The 18,232-nt window shown below is 35.9% G+C and overlaps 1 protein-coding gene across 1 annotated transcript; it reads left to right on the top strand.

Moving 5' to 3' along the window:
* The first annotated feature begins 1,151 nt into the window (after positions 1-1,151).
* Positions 1,152-12,790, top strand: LOC103696373 (leucine--tRNA ligase, cytoplasmic-like). The gene is given in 3 exon segments (XM_039128331.1): positions 1,152-1,694; positions 1,696-3,749; positions 12,552-12,790. Coding segments are annotated over 2 exon segments (2,475 nt in total). The 5' UTR covers positions 1,152-1,229; the 3' UTR covers positions 3,706-3,749; positions 12,552-12,790.
* The last annotated feature ends 5,442 nt before the right edge of the window (positions 12,791-18,232 follow it).

Below are 18,232 nucleotides of genomic sequence, written 5' to 3'. Positions count from 1 at the left end.
CAAATTCTCTCTCTTCATGACATATGTCATCCTTATCTTTATCTCACTTCTAATTAAGGTTGAATTTCGAATTTAATCATCACAAAATCACCACGTGACCCTCTAATCTGTTTGGGGGCATGGGAATTTCGAAATTGAAAGAGGAAAGTGGCAACATGATGAATGGTTTAGAGTAGATCAAGCTTCATCATGTAATGGCACATGAACTTGAATTTTGAATTCAAAATTCAAAACCCCACAAAATCCTCCACAAATATGGGATGGTTGGCATGAAGTTAGGTAGGAGAGCAACATTAAAAGGACTTCCATCATCTGGTGGTCGAATTCAAGGAAAAAAGAGAGAAAAAGAAGAAGAAAAAAGGAAAAAGAAAAGAGAGGAACCCTAGTTCATGCATGGAAAAATTCTGCATTCAATCTAGCTGATTTCTTCCTCCTCTAAGTCCATCGCGCCATTAGTGTTAGGGGTCCCTGATAAGAGTCTTTAGATCAGATCTAAGTCCTCTTCAATCCCTTTAAACCTTTCCTCCAAGTTCTTCCAAGAAGGCGGATTAAAAGTTGATAGCGTTTGGAAGATCAAATTTCAGCCTCAAGAAATTCTGCGCAAGCTAGCACTTCCGCAGGATTGGATCTCTTCAGGAACTTCGCGTGGACTTCTCGTAGAGGCCATTCGTGTGCGTGGCTGCGAAGTCGAGGATCAGATCTACAAGTTTCATCCATCATAAAAGGTATTAATCCTACATTAATCTTTTATTATGGTGTCAAGATCTAGGTCTGATTCCCCGAGGTTTTACCCTCTTTTGGGGCTCCTCACGAAGATATCTCCAGAATCCATTCAATGGATATTCGGAGATTAATCGAAATAGAGTTCTTAAGTTTCAGATCTGATAGTTAATCATGCATGAAAGTTTTAGCATAATTGTTTAAACGATTCCGGCATAATCCTATGTGTTCTTAAGGTGCTGATTTCTAGATTTGATCTTGTAAGCATGCATGAATTAAATTGTTTGATTCGATTTTTTCGCTGCATTTTAAAACTTAAAAAGAACTACGTATGGCTTGATTCCCCTTATGAAGGGGTACGTAGGCAACCCAATCAGGTTCAGCCATGGTTTTAAAAAAAAAAAAAAATCAGCATGCTTAACACCGAAGAACCTAGGATTCACTTTCATGCAGATCATGATAGATCGACAGGTGAAGGTGTTCAGCCACAAGAGTATGTTTTAATCAAAATGGAGGCAGTTCCTCCTTTCCCTTCGCAGTTGAAGGTCTTGGAAGGTAGAAAGGTGTACTTGGCAGCTGCTACTTTGAGACCTGAGACGATGTACGGGCAAACAAACTGTTGGGTACTGCCAGATGGGAAGTATGGAGCCTTTGAGATTAATGAGACTGATGTTTTCATTATCACGCAGAGGGCTGCACTTAACCTGGCATATCAGAAACTATCAAGGGTTCCAGAGAAGCCAACTTGCTTGCTTGAGCTGACAGGTCATGATCTCATTGGTTTGCCCTTGAAGTCACCTCTTGCTTTCAATGAAGCCATATACTCACTTCCCATGCTTACTATCTTGACGGATAAGGGAACAGGAATTGTGACCAGTGTGCCCAGTGATTCACCCGATGACTATATGGCATTGCAAGATTTGAAGTCAAAACCAGCTTTAAGATCAAAGTTTGGGGTAAAGGATGAGTGGGTCATTTCCTTTTGAGGTTATGCCAATCATTAATATTCCAGAGTTTGGAGATATCTGTGCAGAGAAAGTGTGTACTGATCTCAAGATTAAGAGTCAGAATGACAAAGATAAGTTTGCAGAGGCAAAAAGGTTGACCTATTTGAAAGGCTTAACTGATGGTACAATGCTGGTAGGGGAGTTTAGTGGGAATAAAGTTCAGGAAGCAAAGCCTTTGATAAGGAACAAACTTTTGGAGAGCGGCAAGGCAGTACTGTACAGTGAGCCTGAGAAGAAAGTTATGTCAAGATCAGGTGATGAGTGTGTCGTTGCACTTACAGATCAGTGGTATATTACTTACGGTGAGGTGGAATGGAAGAAAAAAGCAGAGGACTGTTTTACCAACATGAAGCTATATAGTGAAGAAACACGGCACGGTTTTGAGCATACATTGAGCTGGCTGAACCAGTGGGCATGCTCACGGTCATTCGGACTTGGCACCCGTATTCCATGGGATGAGCAGTTTCTTGTTGAATCACTTTCTGATTCAACCCTTTACATGGCATACTATACCATAGCTCATATTTTGCAAAGTGGTGATATTTATGGGTCGGATACTTCTTCGGTAAAGCCAGAACAAATGACAGATGAAGTGTGGGACTATGTCTTTGGTGGAGGGCCCGTCCCCAAAACAGACATTCCTTCGTCTCTCCTTAACAAAATGAAGCAGGAGTTTGACTATTGGTATCCATTTGATCTCCGTGTATCTGGCAAGGATCTTATACAAAACCACCTTACATTTTGCATCTATAACCACACTGCTCTTCTGCCAAAACATCAGTGGCCTCGTGGTTTTCGATGCAACGGGCATCTTATGCTGAATTCTGAGAAGATGTCCAAATCCACTGGAAACTTTCGAACCATGCGCCAGGCCATAGAGGAATTCTCCTCTGATGCCACTAGATTTGCTCTTGCAGATGCTGGGGTTGGAATGGATGATGCAAATTTTGTCTTTGAAACTGCAAATGCTGCAATTTTGAGGCTTACCAAGGAAATTGCTTGGATGGAAGAAGTTTTGGCTGCAGAGTCCTCTTTGCGAGCTGGCCTCCCAACTACTTACGCTGATTGTGTGTTTGCAAATGAAATAAACATTGCCATTAGATCAAGTGAACAGCACTATAATGAATTCATGTTCAGAGATGCCCTCAAGGCAGGATTTTATGATCTGCAGGCTGCCAGAGATGAATATAGGTTTTCTTGTGGAGCAGGAGGAATGAACTGTGATTTGTTGTTGAGGTCTATGGATGTTCAAACAAGACTTATAACTCCTATTTGCCCGCACTATGCGGAGCATGTATGGAAGAATATCTTGAAGAAGGATGGCTTTGTAGTGAATGCTGGTTGGCCAATGGCAGATGCCCCTGATCTTATTCTCAGAAGAGCTAACAAGTATCTGCAGGATTCAATAGTTTTGATGAGAAAGTTGCTTCAGAAGCAAGTATCTGGCCCTAAGAAGGCTAAAAAGGGTGCTCCTGTTACTCCGACAGAGGAAAACAAGTTCACAGTAGGTCTTATATATGTGAATGAGCAATATGATGGTTGGAAAAAAGAATGCCTTAGGATACTTCAATCCAACTTTGACAGTGCTAAAGGTTCCTTTGCACCTGACCAAGAGATACATGAGGCATTAAAAGGAAGCATTATTGGGCAGGATGCAAACTTTAAGCACATACTGAAACTCTGCATGCCTTTCCTAAAGTTTAAGAAGGATGAGGTGCTCTCAGTTGGTCTTCAGGCTCTAGATTTGAAGCTGCCGTTTGGTGAAATTGATGTTCTCCAGGAGAACTCTGATTTAATAAAGCGGCAGCTGGGTCTTGAGCATGTCGAAGTTTTGTCTTCTTCTGATGATGCTGCTCGTAGTAAAGCTGGCCCACACATCTCATTGCTAACTCAGAATCCCCCATCACCTGGTAATCCGGTTGCTGTCTTCTTAAGCAAGTCAGAATTTTCTACAGTTGGTATTCAGAATGGAGCTTAAGTATACTCCGGAGCAAGCAGCTTGTTGTTTGGAGACTTTTAGAGGTTTGATTTTATTAATTTTCCTTTTTGTTTTTGTAGATTTTGGTAGCTTCAACCTAGCTATCTATGTTATAGAACAATAATTTTTTGTGCTCCCATATGTGAATTGGATTTGACTTTCTCGATAAAGGAAGTTCTTGTGCATCATTTTTGTTCTATGATTAATTTTGTGGATTTCTTGTACTGTATATGTAGTCTGCAAGGCATCTTTTCATTCTCCTGCACTTTAGTTGCTTTTGTGCAATAATTTCTTCTATGTTTGGTTGTATAGATTTTTCAAGAATTAGGGACAATTTATTTTCCCATCTGAATGATGAAAATAAAGCAAGGGCCGATAGGTGGTCTAGAACAAGAAAGAATGTTAAAGCCAAGGAGATGTTGGAAAATTTTCAAAATTATATGTCTATATATATATATATATATATATATATATATATATATATATATATATATATATATATATATATATATATATATGTTTTTGGTGTTGTTTTTCCTGAAGGAAAGAAGATGAAAAGATGTGACTGTAGAAAGGTAGTTGAAAGTGAAAAGAGATGACTCTTTGAACAGACACAATTTGTGGCTGTCTGAAAAGAGGTGATTCTTCAGGCCAAAAGGAGGTGACTCTACAGTCTGAAAAGTGGTGACTATTCAAACAAGTATTGTGATTGTTCGAAGCGACACCAAGAAAACTATAAGAAGGCCTCTTTACTGTAGAAAAAATGACTACAATATATTCATTTTTTCCTTTCAAATTTTGTCTCCTTTTAGTCTTGCCATTATCGTCAAATTCTTAGAGTTTTTCTGGTTTGATATCGATAGTGCAAACCCCTATCATACAAACAGATTTTTCTGGGCTCTATTGTATCCTGGAGACAAATTTGCTGATCCCTTTTGCACCCAAGTGATGGGGGCAAATATTGACTTAAGGAAAACGACGTTGTAACGTGCCTTGGAGCGTTTTTCTTTCTTTCTTTTTTTAATTCTCTAGTTCCTACAATCTTAAGACAATATTTTGAGCAATGACACCACAAACTTTGAAGGAGTTTGACTATGGATTTCGTGAAATTGGAGAAGTTTGATGGAGCGAATTTTAAACGTTGGCAAAAGAAGATGCAGTTCTTGCTTGCTGGTCTCAAAGTTGGATATGTTCTGACAACCCCAAAGCCTATTGAAAGCGAGGTAGAAACTGTTGCTGCAGCCTGAGAGAGACTCAAGTGGAAACAAGATGACTATGGCCCTGTTTGGGGGAGCTGTGGGCAGTAGAGCTGTTGGAAGTAGAGCTGTTGGAAGTAGAGCTGTCTGAAGTAGAGCTGTTATAAAAAGCTGTTTGCTGTTTGGTAATTACATTTGTAAAGTGCTGTGGCACTTTAACATATGTTTGGTAAACAAACTGAGAAAGTACTTTTGTATGACAAAATTACCATAAAGGACATTGCATAGTATTATACAACATAACATAATAAAACATAACATATATTAATACATAAATATACGATATAGTATAATATTATTGTAATATAAATAATATTATTATAATATAGCATAATAGTAATATAATTATTAGAGTAAATTAATTTTTGATAATATAACATAATATTAAATTATTTAACATAACATATTAAGGTATTATGATATAATGTAATATATATTATATTTATAGTATAATACAATAATAAAGGTATAAAATATTATAATTATTAGTATAAATTAATTTCTCATAATATAACATAATATTAAATTATTTGAAATAACATTTAATGTATTATGATGTAATGTAATATAATATAATATTTATAGTATAATACAATAATAAAGGTATAAAATATTATAATTATTAGTAAAAATTAATTTTTCATAATATAACATAATATTAAATTATTTAAAAAAACATATTAATGTATTATGATATAACGTATTATGATATTATATTTATAGTATAATACAATAATAAAGATATAAAATATTATAATTATTAGTATAAATTAATTTTTCATAATATAACATAATATTAAATTATTTAAAATAACATATTAATGTATTATGATGTAATGTTATGTAATATAATATTTATAGTATAATACATTAATAAAGGTATAAAATTATTTAAAATAACATAATATTAAATTATTTAAAATAATAAAGGTATAATTTAATATTTTTATTTATTTATTTATTTATTTATTTGTTCATTTATATACATATTTATTTATTTATTTATTTATTTTCTTTTCTTTTTTTTCTTTCCTTTTTTTTCTTTCCTTTTTCTTCTTTTTCTTTCCTTTTCTTTTTTCTTCTCTTCTTCTCCTTCCTTCCTCTCTTTCCTTCTTCTCCTTTCTTCTCCCGCAAGGCCGGTGGCGCCGGAAGGGGGCCGGGCCGCGGCGGCTGCGGGAAGAGGCCCGGGAGGGGGCCGGGACGGCGGGCCCCGGCGACCGCGGGGGGAGGGGGGCTCGGGAGGGGGCCGGGACGGCGGGCCGCGACGACTGCGGGGGAGGGGGGCTCGGGAGGGGGCCGGGACGGCAGGCCGCGGGGGGAGGGGGGCTCGGGAGGGGGCCGGGACGGCGGGCCGCGACGACCGCGGGGGAGGGGGGGCTCGGGAGGGGGCCGGGACGGCGGGCCGCGGGGGGAGGGGGGCTCGGGAGGGGGCCGGGACGGCGGGCCGCAGCGACCGCGGGGGGAGGGGGGGCTCGGGAGGGGGCCGGGACGGCGGGCCGCGGGGGGAGGGGGGCTCGGGAGGGGGCCGGGACGGCGGGCCGCAGCGACCGCGGGGGGAGGGGGGGCTCGGGAGGGGGCCGGGACGGCGGGCCGCGGCGACCGCGGGGGGAGGGGGGGCTCGGGAGGGGGCCAGGACGGCGGGCCGCAGCGACCGCCGGGGGAGGGGGTGCTCGGGAGGGGGCCGGGACGGCGGGCCTCGGCGACCGCGAGGGAGGGGGCCGGGACGGCGGGCCTCGGCGACCGCGAGGGAAGGGGGCATTGAGGAGAAGAAGGAGATAGAGAGGGGGAGAGAGAGAGAGAGAGGGAGGATGGTGAGAGAGGAAGAGACGGTGGGATGGGGATTTTTGGGAGGAAAAATGAACTTTTAAATGGGGGTATTTTGGTCAAAAATACAGCTTCCCGACAAAGCTGAAAACAGCGTTTTCGGAAAGCTCCAAAATGGAGCTTCTGCCAAAAAGCTGTTTTCAGCTTCCCGCAAAAGCTGAAACAGCTTTTTCAAAATTTTACCAAACACCCTTTTTTACCTAAAAGTACTTTTGGAGGGCCAGAAAGTGCTTTTTGGCCCTCCAAAAGCTCCCCCAAACAGGGCCTATATTTGCAAGGGTCATATCTGCAATGGCATGTTAGACACTGTTTGACATCTACAACAACAAGGCTACTGTGAAAAACATGTGGGATGCACTTGAAGCTAAGTATCTATTGGATGACGCAACAAGTAAGAAATTTCTTGCAACCAAGTTTTTCAGTTACAAAATAGTTGATTCTAGGCGTGTTTCTTAGCATACAATGAAATCATGCATTTTTTTGATCAATTCACTCAACATAATATGAAAATGGATGAGACTATCACTGTTTCTTTCATTATCGACAAGCTTCCTCCATCATGGTAGAATACAGGAAAAGACTCAAGCACAAAAAAGAAAATATCACTCTTAAACAATTAGGCCAACGCTTGCAAGTTGAGGAAGAACTAAGACAGAAAGAAAGTTTCGAAGAAGAAACAACTCAAGCCTTGAAAGTGCTGACTGTTGACTAGCAGAAAGAGAAAGAACTCTCCCCAAGATAATGACAAACAGCAAAAAAGAAGAAGAAAGACAATTGTTTCTATTGTAGCAAACCAGGTCATTTTAAGAAGTAATGCTGCTTCTGGAAAAAGAAGCAGCAAGCGATTGATACGGACTCAAAAGAAAAATTTGTAGCAATGATTTCTGAGATCAACATGTTTCAAGAAGATGATTCATGGTTTGTAGATTCTGTTTGCAATGACAAGAGTCTCTTCAAGACCATTGAATTTGTTGAAGATGGAAGCAACCTTTATATGGGGAATTTTGCAACTGCTGCTGTCAAAGGCAAAGGAACTGTGGATCTTGAATTCACTTCTGAGAAAGTCTTGACTCTTGCTGATGTGTACTATGCACCTGAGATTAGGAAGAATCTTGTATTAGGAAGTCTTCTGAATAAGTATGGATTTAAGTTAGTCTTTGAGTCAGATAAGTTTATGCTGACCAAAGGAGATACTTTTGTAGGGAAGGATTATTTGTATGAGGGAATGTTCCAGCTTAATATTAGTAAGATGAATTCTTTTGCTTACATTGTTGATTCCTTTACTTTGTGGCATCATAGATTAGGACATGTGAACAACAAAGGAATGGATGAAATGATTAAACTGGACTTAATTCCATAGTATGCTAATGACATGGATGATAAGTGTAAAGTATGCATGCAAACAAAAATAACCAGAAACCATTTTCAAAAATAGATAGAACTTCTACTGTATTGCAGATTGTACATAGTGATGTATGTGATATGCATAGCACCCCCACTAGAGGAGGTAAAAAATATTTTGTAACCTTCTCAGATGATTTCTCTAGATACTGCCATGTTTATTTAATGCATTCAAAGGATGTAGGTCTAGACAAATTTAAGGTTTATAAAACTGAAGTTGAAAATCAATGTGAAGTGAAAATAAAATGCCTTGGAACAGATAGGAGGAAAATATCATATTGTGAATCAGTTGGCATAATTCATGAAACATCTATTGCATATACTCTACAATAAAATGGAGTTGCTGAAAGAAAAAATAGAACATTGGTTGAAATGGTTAATGCTATGATGTTTAATTCTGGGATTAACAAAAGTTTTTGGAGTGAAGCACTTCTCACTGCATGTTACATATTAAATAGAATACCACATAAAAAGTCAAAAGTGACTATATATGAGTAGTGGAAGAAAAGAAAGTCTAACCTTAGTTATTATAAGGTGTGGGGTTGTAGAGCTATTGTTAGATTGCCTGAACCTAAGATAAGAAAATTAGGACAAAAGGGAATTGAGTGTATATTTTTGGGATATGCACAACATAGCAAAGGCTACAAATTTATTGAATCAAATGACTATGTTAAAACTAACACGGTTATAGAATCCAGGGATGTAGAATTTTATGAAAATAGGTTTACTTCAATTCCATCTATTAATGATAAGGTGGTGGAACCTATGACAAAAAATAGTGAATCTGGTGAATCTAGTGAACCTCCTGAAATAAGGAGAAGTAAAAGAATGAGGAAAGAAAAATCATTCGGACCAGATTTTGTTACATTTTGGTTGAAGGATCAAGAGTTTCAACACTTAATAAAATAATGATTTTCCAAATTACAGAATCTGATCCTTTAACATATGAAGAGGCTGTGAAGTCACAAGATGCTGCATTTTGGCAAGAAGCCATTAATGATGAAATGGATTCTATAATGGGTAACAAAACATGGAAGCTAGTAGACCTGCCCTTTGGTTCTACACCAATTGGTTGTAAGCGGATATTCGAGAAGAAATTAAAAGTTCATGGAACTATAGATAAGTTTAAGGCTAGGTTGGTTGCTAAGGGTTTTAAACAAAAAGAAGGTATGGACTACTTTGATACATATGCTCCTGTTGCTAGAATTTCTATTATCAGAACATTGATTGCATTGATATCAATTTATAAGTTTCATTATTCATCAAATGGATGTGAAAATTGCATTTTTGAATGAGGAGCTTGAAGAAAAAATTTATATAGAACAACCAGAGAGTTTTGTTATGCAAGGTCAAGAGCATAAAGTATGTAAACTAGTTAAATCTCTTTATGGACTTAAATAAGCTCCAAAACAATAGCATGAAAAATTTAACAAAGTTGTTGCTAATGGTTTTAAAATCCATAATGCTGATAAATGTGTTTATAGTAAATTTCAAGCAAACAAAGGTGTGATAATATGCTTATATGTTGATGACATGTTGATTTTTGGTACTGATATAGAAAGTATTGAAAATACAAAGAAGTATTTGTCATCTAATTTCGATATGAAAGATTTAGGTGTTGCTGAAGTAATTTTAGGAATAAGGATCATTAGAAATAATGGAAGATTAATGCTCACTCAGTCTCATTACATTGAGAAAATATTAAAGAATTTAATCACTTCGATTGCAAGCCTGTTTCAGCTTCATATGATACAAATATGAAATTGTATGTTAATATTGGTAGAGCTGTAGATCAACTGGAGTATGCTAGAGTTATTGATTGTTTGATGTATGCTATGACTTGTACAAGACTTGACATTGCCTTTGCAGTAGGCAAAATGAGTAGATATACTAGTAATTCTAGTTATATCCACTGGAATGCTGTACATAGAATTTTGAAGTATCTTAAAAAGACCATAAATTATGGCATTATATACAATGGTTATCCTTAAGTTTTAGAAGGGTTCGCAGATGCTAATTAGATTGCTGAGAATGAGGATCACAAATCAACCAGTGGGTGGATATTCACTCTTGGTGGAGGAGCAATCTCTTGGGGATCTAAAAAGCAAACAATTATTACTGATTCTACTATGGCAGTAGAGTTCATAACTTTGGCCTCTTATGGCAAAGAGACAGAGTGGTTACGGAATTTGTTGTTAGAAATTCCTATTTGGCCTAAGCCAATGTCTCCTATATCACTACATTGTGATAGTCAAGCTACGCTGTCAAGGGCATATAGCTATGCTTACAATGGTAAATCTAGACACATTGGTCTAAGACATAGTTATGTAAGGCAATTACTCACTGATGGAGTAATTACCATTGATTTTGTGAGATCCTGTCACAACTTGGCAGATCCATTAACTAAAGGACTCACAAGGAATTTGATGTGGAAAACATTAAAGGGGATGGGACTAGAGTTCATAGGAAATGATCACCAATGATGGAAACTCAACTCAACTCTTGTAACTACAAGGCTTTTAGTTCAGTGAGCAAAAGTACATTATATGTTATGATCGAAAGCACTACTAAATTATCATCCCAAGGTAAAAAGTGCTTGGTACTTGTAATGATAAAGTGGAGGTGTACATTATATACTTAATAGGCTTATAACAGCTTTTCTAAAAGTGTGTAGTTATAGGGCACTTTTGATAAGCCTTCCTATATGAGTGTCGGTGGTGGTGCCGCCACCTATGAGACTTAGACTTTGTCTCTAGAGCACTCATGAAACTAGGATATAGACCTAAGGCCAATCCACAGGTCGGCTTTTAGAACAACTCGAAGAGGAAGAAAATTTATGTGTGAGATATGTCTGGTTGGTCATAAAGGTTCACTGGTTCAAAGCTTGCTTATCATGCTAACCTGATTAACTTTGACATGTTATCACTAAGTAAAAGTTCAAGTCCATAAGACACTTATGTATGCATAAATTTTTCTATTTTGGCAAAGACTTTTTATAATTTTGAAAATGGTGGGGGATTGTTGGAAAATTTTCAAAATTATATTTATATATATATATATATATATATATATATATATATATATATATATATATATATATATATATATATATATATATATGTATGTATGTATATTTTGGGTGTTGTTTTTCGGGAAGGAAAGAAGGTGAAAAGATACTCTATAGAGGTAGTTGAAAGTGAAAAGAGATGACTTTTTGAACAGACACGATTGGTGGCTGTTTGAAAAGAGGTGATTGATTCTTCAAGCTAAAAGGAGGTGACTCTACAGTTTGAAAAGTGGTGACTATTCAAACAAGTATTATGACTGTTTGAAGAGACACCAAGAACACTATAAAAAGGCCTCTCTACTGCAGAAAAAATGACTATAACATATTCATTCTTTCCTTCTCAAATTTTATCTCTTTTTAGTCTTACCATTATGGCCAAACTCTTAGAGTTTTTCTGGTTTGATATCGGTAGTGCAAAACGCTATCATACAAACAGATTTTTCTGAGCTCTACTGTATCTTGGAGACAAATTTGCTGATCTCTTTTGCACACAAGTGCTGGGGGCAAATATTGTCTTAAGGAAAACGACATTGTAACGTGCCTTGGAGTGTTTTCCTTTCTTTTTTTTCTTCATTCTCTAGTTCCTACGGGAGATTTATGATATGCTGGAGCCTCTCTCTCTCTCTCTCTCTCTCTCTCTCTCTCTCAGGCTGTGAGTCTCCTTTTCCAACAAGTAGCCTACTCCTGTGTTAAGTCCAAGACTGTCGCATGGAGTGCACATGAAACCTCGAAAATGAGGGGTGGCCTTTGGTGAGCATATGCTCGTGTTTCATGGAGTCTAATGCTGCTCGTTTTTCATAGGAATTCGGCTTTTTTATGATGTGTACGCAGGAAGAAAGAGCAAGCAGGACACCATGATGTTTCAGGATAATGGCGACCTTCAGGTACACCCAGAGTAAATTACCTACAGAAGAAATCCTAGAAATTTATTCAGTTTCTGGTATCCTTTGATGGCATTAATGGGTTCTGTCTCACACCGAAAACCTAACTTAAGCATGGTTAATACAACAAATCAGCTTGAGCTATGATCAGGACAAATTATTGTACCATCTGTGCGCTAAAATCTTTTCTGCTATGGCTTGACTCTTAGACACTAATTAAAATTAGATACGTCGCTGGTTCAAGAGAGCAGATCAAAACCGTAGTGCACCTTCTTTGGCAGTTGAGTAATTTCTTTTACCTATTCCTACCAAAAAAAGAATATCTTTTACCTATTGCATGATGTTCATGTTGTGTATGTGCTTGTTACCTTTCTTATGCACATCAGCCATAGAAAGTAAACAAATTCATACCTTCAGTTGCAGGTAAGGCAGTGCCAAGTCCCAGCTTTTTCAACTGCTGAGCAATATTTAAGCTTTTGATTGCTAGGATAGTCTTTTTTGAGTAGAAGCATTCCTGAGGTACTACCTACAAGCCACCTTGCACCCGCTTGTACTATGTTTTCTTCCTTGGTCTTTTTCTTTGTCTTTTTTTTGGCCTTCAAAATTTTCTTTTTCTTCTAACATCTTCTGGATGATGTATAAATATTCAGAATAAAACATATAATCACAGTGAATTGCTTTTTGTTTTGCATATAATCAAGGGTGGTTTATGACTAGTTTAAGGATTACTAGAGATGTGCAAGATAATTGCCTAAAATATGGTATGAAGGAGATGGACAAGTTATTGTTGATCAATCTCTCGGTCCCCTTGGTAAATCCGAGCATCATTTCTGGAGGCTGTTTTGAGCATCCAATATACATACATATATACATACATATAGAAGAGGGAAAAAACATATGAATGCTGAGTACTCGCTCGAAATCGTGCTTGCAAACTCTCATAGGTGATCCAAGAAATAAATAGATAAAGAAAATCAGGTTCACAGGTTGGCTATTGTGCGATTTATGTCTCGATTTCAAACCTGATAGTGGCATCGACCACTATTCTTTTTTAAAAAAAATAATTTTTAAAATAATTAACATGGGAATCAGTGAGCGGAGGGTCACCATATATCTACATCTATTTATTCCAATATGGTTGCTCTCTAGCCAAAACCATATTATTCTTGTACACTCCAGTGAGAAGTTGTTTGCTCGAAGGAAAATGTGCCACTCAGTGCATACATAACAAAAGCTACCTCATACAAAATAGCTAACTGAAAAATATTTTTTGGATTTCTTAATTCTGTATAAGTACTCAAAATCTTCTCGCATACTTCCTCCGTTTAAGCCTTGTCATCCTCATACTAAATGTTTAAATTTATTTAAATCTAATCATAAGTACCACGATCGGTTCTTGGTTAGCCTCAATGAACTTATGCTGCAGTATCTCCTTGTCTATAGGGGCCATGGGCTGAGTCCGTTTTGATCTGATTTATAACAACCGAGAATCCCATTCAAAATGGTTAGTCAGAAGATAATTTTTATGTTCTTTAGTCCTATATAAATACTCAAGGTCTCTCCAACGAATAACCGACGTGGGATTAAACACAAACTCGCACGAATCTTCACACTTATTCATAAAATTGCTTAGAAATTAAAAACAAAGAGAGAGAAATTGCTCAGGATTACGGGTGAAATCATCATCAGAAGTGATCCAAGGCTTATGCCCACTTTCACCCTAATTCTGGTGAGCCTCCTCCTGTTCTTTTTGCTCGCATAGAATATATAATTGTACGTAAAATAGTAATATACATAGTGAATATTTTAACTATATTTTCGGCTTGTACATTTCTCATGTTTGAACCACTTGAAAAGAGATCCGAAAATGGTAAGAGTGTAGTTATTCAAAATGGAGCAATTATATGGGAGGAAACGAAACGCATAGAAAGGCAGAGATGTAGAAACCGGGCTCCAGGAATTTGTTCTATATTTTTTTAAATGGAAAAAAAAGGATGACTTTCACTTGAACAAGCAATAAATGCGTAGGTGGTTGTTGTTTCGCTACAAATAAACAGTTCTAGAAGTTATTACGAGACATTGGAAGGAGACAGTAGATTCTTGTTATAGTATCAATTATTTTATAGCAGTGCTACCAGTACCAGGCTTCTATTATGGGCACTATATGTACTCGAATCGAGCTCTTGCGAAGTTGATATAAGAGGATTGGTGGAACTCACAGATTTGTTGCCATACACGAAGTGTTGGCTGCTTACTAAATTGCCAAATTAGCAATTTATGAATGCAATCAATTTTTTATAGCTATTATGTGAATACATGTTATATATCTGTTCAAAATGTCACATCTTAGTGCGGGTGGTTTGTGGACAATAATGTCTATTAATTTTCTTTTTTCTGATAAAATCAATCAAATACAAAAAATATTGATGCATTGTTAGCACCTCTATATCCATATCAAGGTCTATATGGTTAGGGGTGCAAATAGACTGGGTCGGGTCATAAGAGACCCCGACCCAACCCGTTCTTTATAGTATATCATATTATTTAATAAACAAAATAAAATATATCATATACTATTTTATTATAATATTAATTTTCAAATATTTTATTGATATTAAACATTATTATTATGATGTTATCTTATATTAATATATTCTTGTACTATATTAATAGGTAGATATATGATATTATAATATATGATTAGAATTTTGTATGATGATGTCATATTATAATATTAATGTCAAAAATATATATAATTAATATGTAACTTTAAACATGATAGTATTATTACAATAATATTAATATGATACAATATTAAGATTACATAATGTTAGAAAGATTATATTAATAATTTTGCAGTAATATAATTGATAATAATAAATTTATTATAATAATTAAATATCATTATAGTATCATTTTATGTCATAATAATGTCATTAATAATTATTATAGCATGCCAAGATATATTTAGATATTATATATTAATAATATAATTATATTAGAATATGATAATGTTTTACTTAGTACTAAAAAAATAATAGTTTATGCTAGTAATACTATATATAATATGTTGATTGTCATATTATAGTATTTGTATAATTATAATAGATAATAAAAATTAATTTTTGAGGTGTAATCATAAAAAAGGGGAAGTGGGTATAAAGAATGGGCATAAACTTATTCCGAATAGTTTATGCGACAAAAATGGGAATCGACATAAAAAATTGGCATAATATTGTTCCAACATAGGCATTGGAATATTTTATGCTAGAAAAAAAGGGCATGAGATAGTTATACCCAACTCTAAGTGTATGATTATTTTGTAAATAGTGCTTAGCTGGCCTAAAGTTTGAATCCAGGTTTCATGCTCCAACCAAGCACCGTAAAAAAGAAATAGTAAATTTCATAATTAATGCTTTACACTATGAACCCCAAGAGGTGGCATTTAGTGACCCAATTGGGATCACCAAGGTGATCTTAGATCATTAGTGGTTCTTTCTTTTAGATCCATGACTACAATTTGTAACCCAACAGGTCATTCGGATCGGGTCAGGTCCATATATCACTCGGTCCCAACCCAAAAAACTTCAGATCTGGTTCGGATCGAGCCTAGACCCCATTCAACTTTACAAAATATACCTAGACCCGAATAAATTCGGCACAGAGACGTAGTAACAAAGAATCAAGACCATAACCATCCTCAAGTGTTGCAAAGACTACAAAATTTATCTTGTTTTTTGGATAATTCTTTTAAAACTGCTTTTCGTCACATATCTCTAGTATGTTTCGAGAAATTGCCACCCTAATCAAAAAATAAAAAAAAATCACTAAACAAAAGTAAAAAGAAAAAAAAAATCTAAACTTTCAACTGGAAAAAAGAAAAAGAGGCGAAGGATCTCAAAAAAAGCTGCAGTACCTGATCGGAAGCGACTCCTCCAGCACGCCCATGGTCTCCAGTGACTCTTTATACTTGCTCTGCACCACCATCTCCCTGGACTCCTCCCGTCTAATCCCGATCCTGCAGTCGAGCAATCACTATTCCGTCCATTGACGAGCTGCACGACTTGTTCTGCCCTTTCATCGCTCCCTTCCCCGCCGCCACCTCCTCTTCCTCCGGTGGATCGATTTGTTGTCGCAGGTGACTTGTATATCAAGAAGCACCAAATCCCCCCACCGAACCTCGAACCTCTGATCCCATTCTGCCTCTCCAGCGGGTTCGATATCCCTCTGATCGCCCAAACATTCCCTGCGACGGACTCAAATTTGATTAAATCCTCCACCAAAGTCCATCGAACGGTCCTCCGATCCTCCTAGTGCGAAATAACGATTCCTCTCGACGAGAAAGAAGAAAGACGACCCCATTCAAATGGGTTGGGTCAAGTAAATCCAGACCTGACCTGAAAAATAGAACATGTCCAAATTTAGAACCCGACTAGGCCCCATGGGCCCTTTAATCCAGGTCAGATCGAATCTAAGCGGGTCAGGCCGGGTCGGGTCACGGGTCAACCCGACCCATTTGCAGCCTTATAAGTAATCTGTTTGGTATATTCCATGGGAATCCAAATGTACGCCTAATATATTCCATAAAAATATATTTATTAATCATATAAATATAGTATATTAAAATATTAATATATTTATTAATATATTAATTATTAATATATTCTATAAAATTATATTTATCAATCTTATAAACTATTAATCGTCTAAAAATATATTAATTGTTATTATAGAATTAATATTTTTATTTATACTTATAATATATGTTTTTTAATAATAATATTTATTTTGATTAGAGAAATAACGTAAATCGAAGTAATATATTAAATAATTTCACTATATAAATATAAACTACAATAATATATTTCTACGTTAATTTAAAATTATAATGGAATAATAATATGATAATAATATGATTAATAATATAATATAATATAATATATCATAAATAATATATATATAATATCATATATATAATATTAATATAATATATTAATTGTATATTAATATATCAATTTTTTTGTTGAGGGATATTTTTATTCTCAAATTTTAGCCCAAGATCATTGCCATGGGGATGATTTTTGATTTCCGACCTCAAGGATAGGTATTCCATAATTGGGTAGGATGGTGATTTGAGAGAAAAAGTGATTTAGGATCACTGCTACATAGGATCAGTATAGTGCAACGAAATACGGTGATTTTATCACCTCCATCTATATCACTCTCGATCTTAGGATGATCATCCGATACCAAATGCCTCTAAGGTGGCATTTGGTGATCCAAATGGGGCCACCGAGGTAATCTTAGATCACCAGTGATCCTTGTCCCGAGTAATTTGATTCTCAATGATATAAGATCACCACGTTTAGCATGCTATACTTCAGTTATTAAAGATTTTCAGATATCCACGAGTAACATGTTTGGTATTTCAAGGGATCCATAATCACTCACTATATAATACCAAAATTACCTTTAATATATTCTATAAAAATATATTTATTAATCATATAAATATATTATAATAAAGTATTAATACATCTATTTACATATTAATTATTAATATATTCCATAAATATATATTTATTAGTTATATAAATTATTAATCGTATAGAGTTATATTAATTGTTATTATAGAATTAATATTTTTATTTATACCTATAATATATTATTTTTAATACTAATAATTATTTTAATTAGAAAAATAAGGTAAATAGAAGTAATATATTAAATACTATCATTATCTGAATATAATGTATAATAATATATTTCTATTATAATTTAAAATTATTATTGAATAGTAATATAACAATATATAATTAAGGACACTAAGGATTGATATTTTATCACTAGGTTGAGCGATGATTTGATGGATGGAGTGATTTGGGATTACTGCTATATAGGATTACTATGGTGCAACTAAATACAATAATCCCATCACTTGAACCTGCATTATTTTTGATCTTTAGATGATCACCCTTTGCCAAATATTTCCTAAAGGTGTTTTTTTATACCAAAAGCAAGACTGGGCCTCACTCGATAGATCAAGCGTGGCCAACACTAATTCGGTGGTGTTTGTTTGTTTTTTTTTTGCTAAAAAA

Source organism: Phoenix dactylifera, chromosome 7 (genome assembly GCF_009389715.1).
Source record: "Phoenix dactylifera cultivar Barhee BC4 chromosome 7, palm_55x_up_171113_PBpolish2nd_filt_p, whole genome shotgun sequence".
Taxonomy (NCBI): domain Eukaryota; kingdom Viridiplantae; phylum Streptophyta; class Magnoliopsida; order Arecales; family Arecaceae; genus Phoenix; species Phoenix dactylifera.
This window is presented reverse-complemented; position numbering and strand designations above follow the sequence as displayed.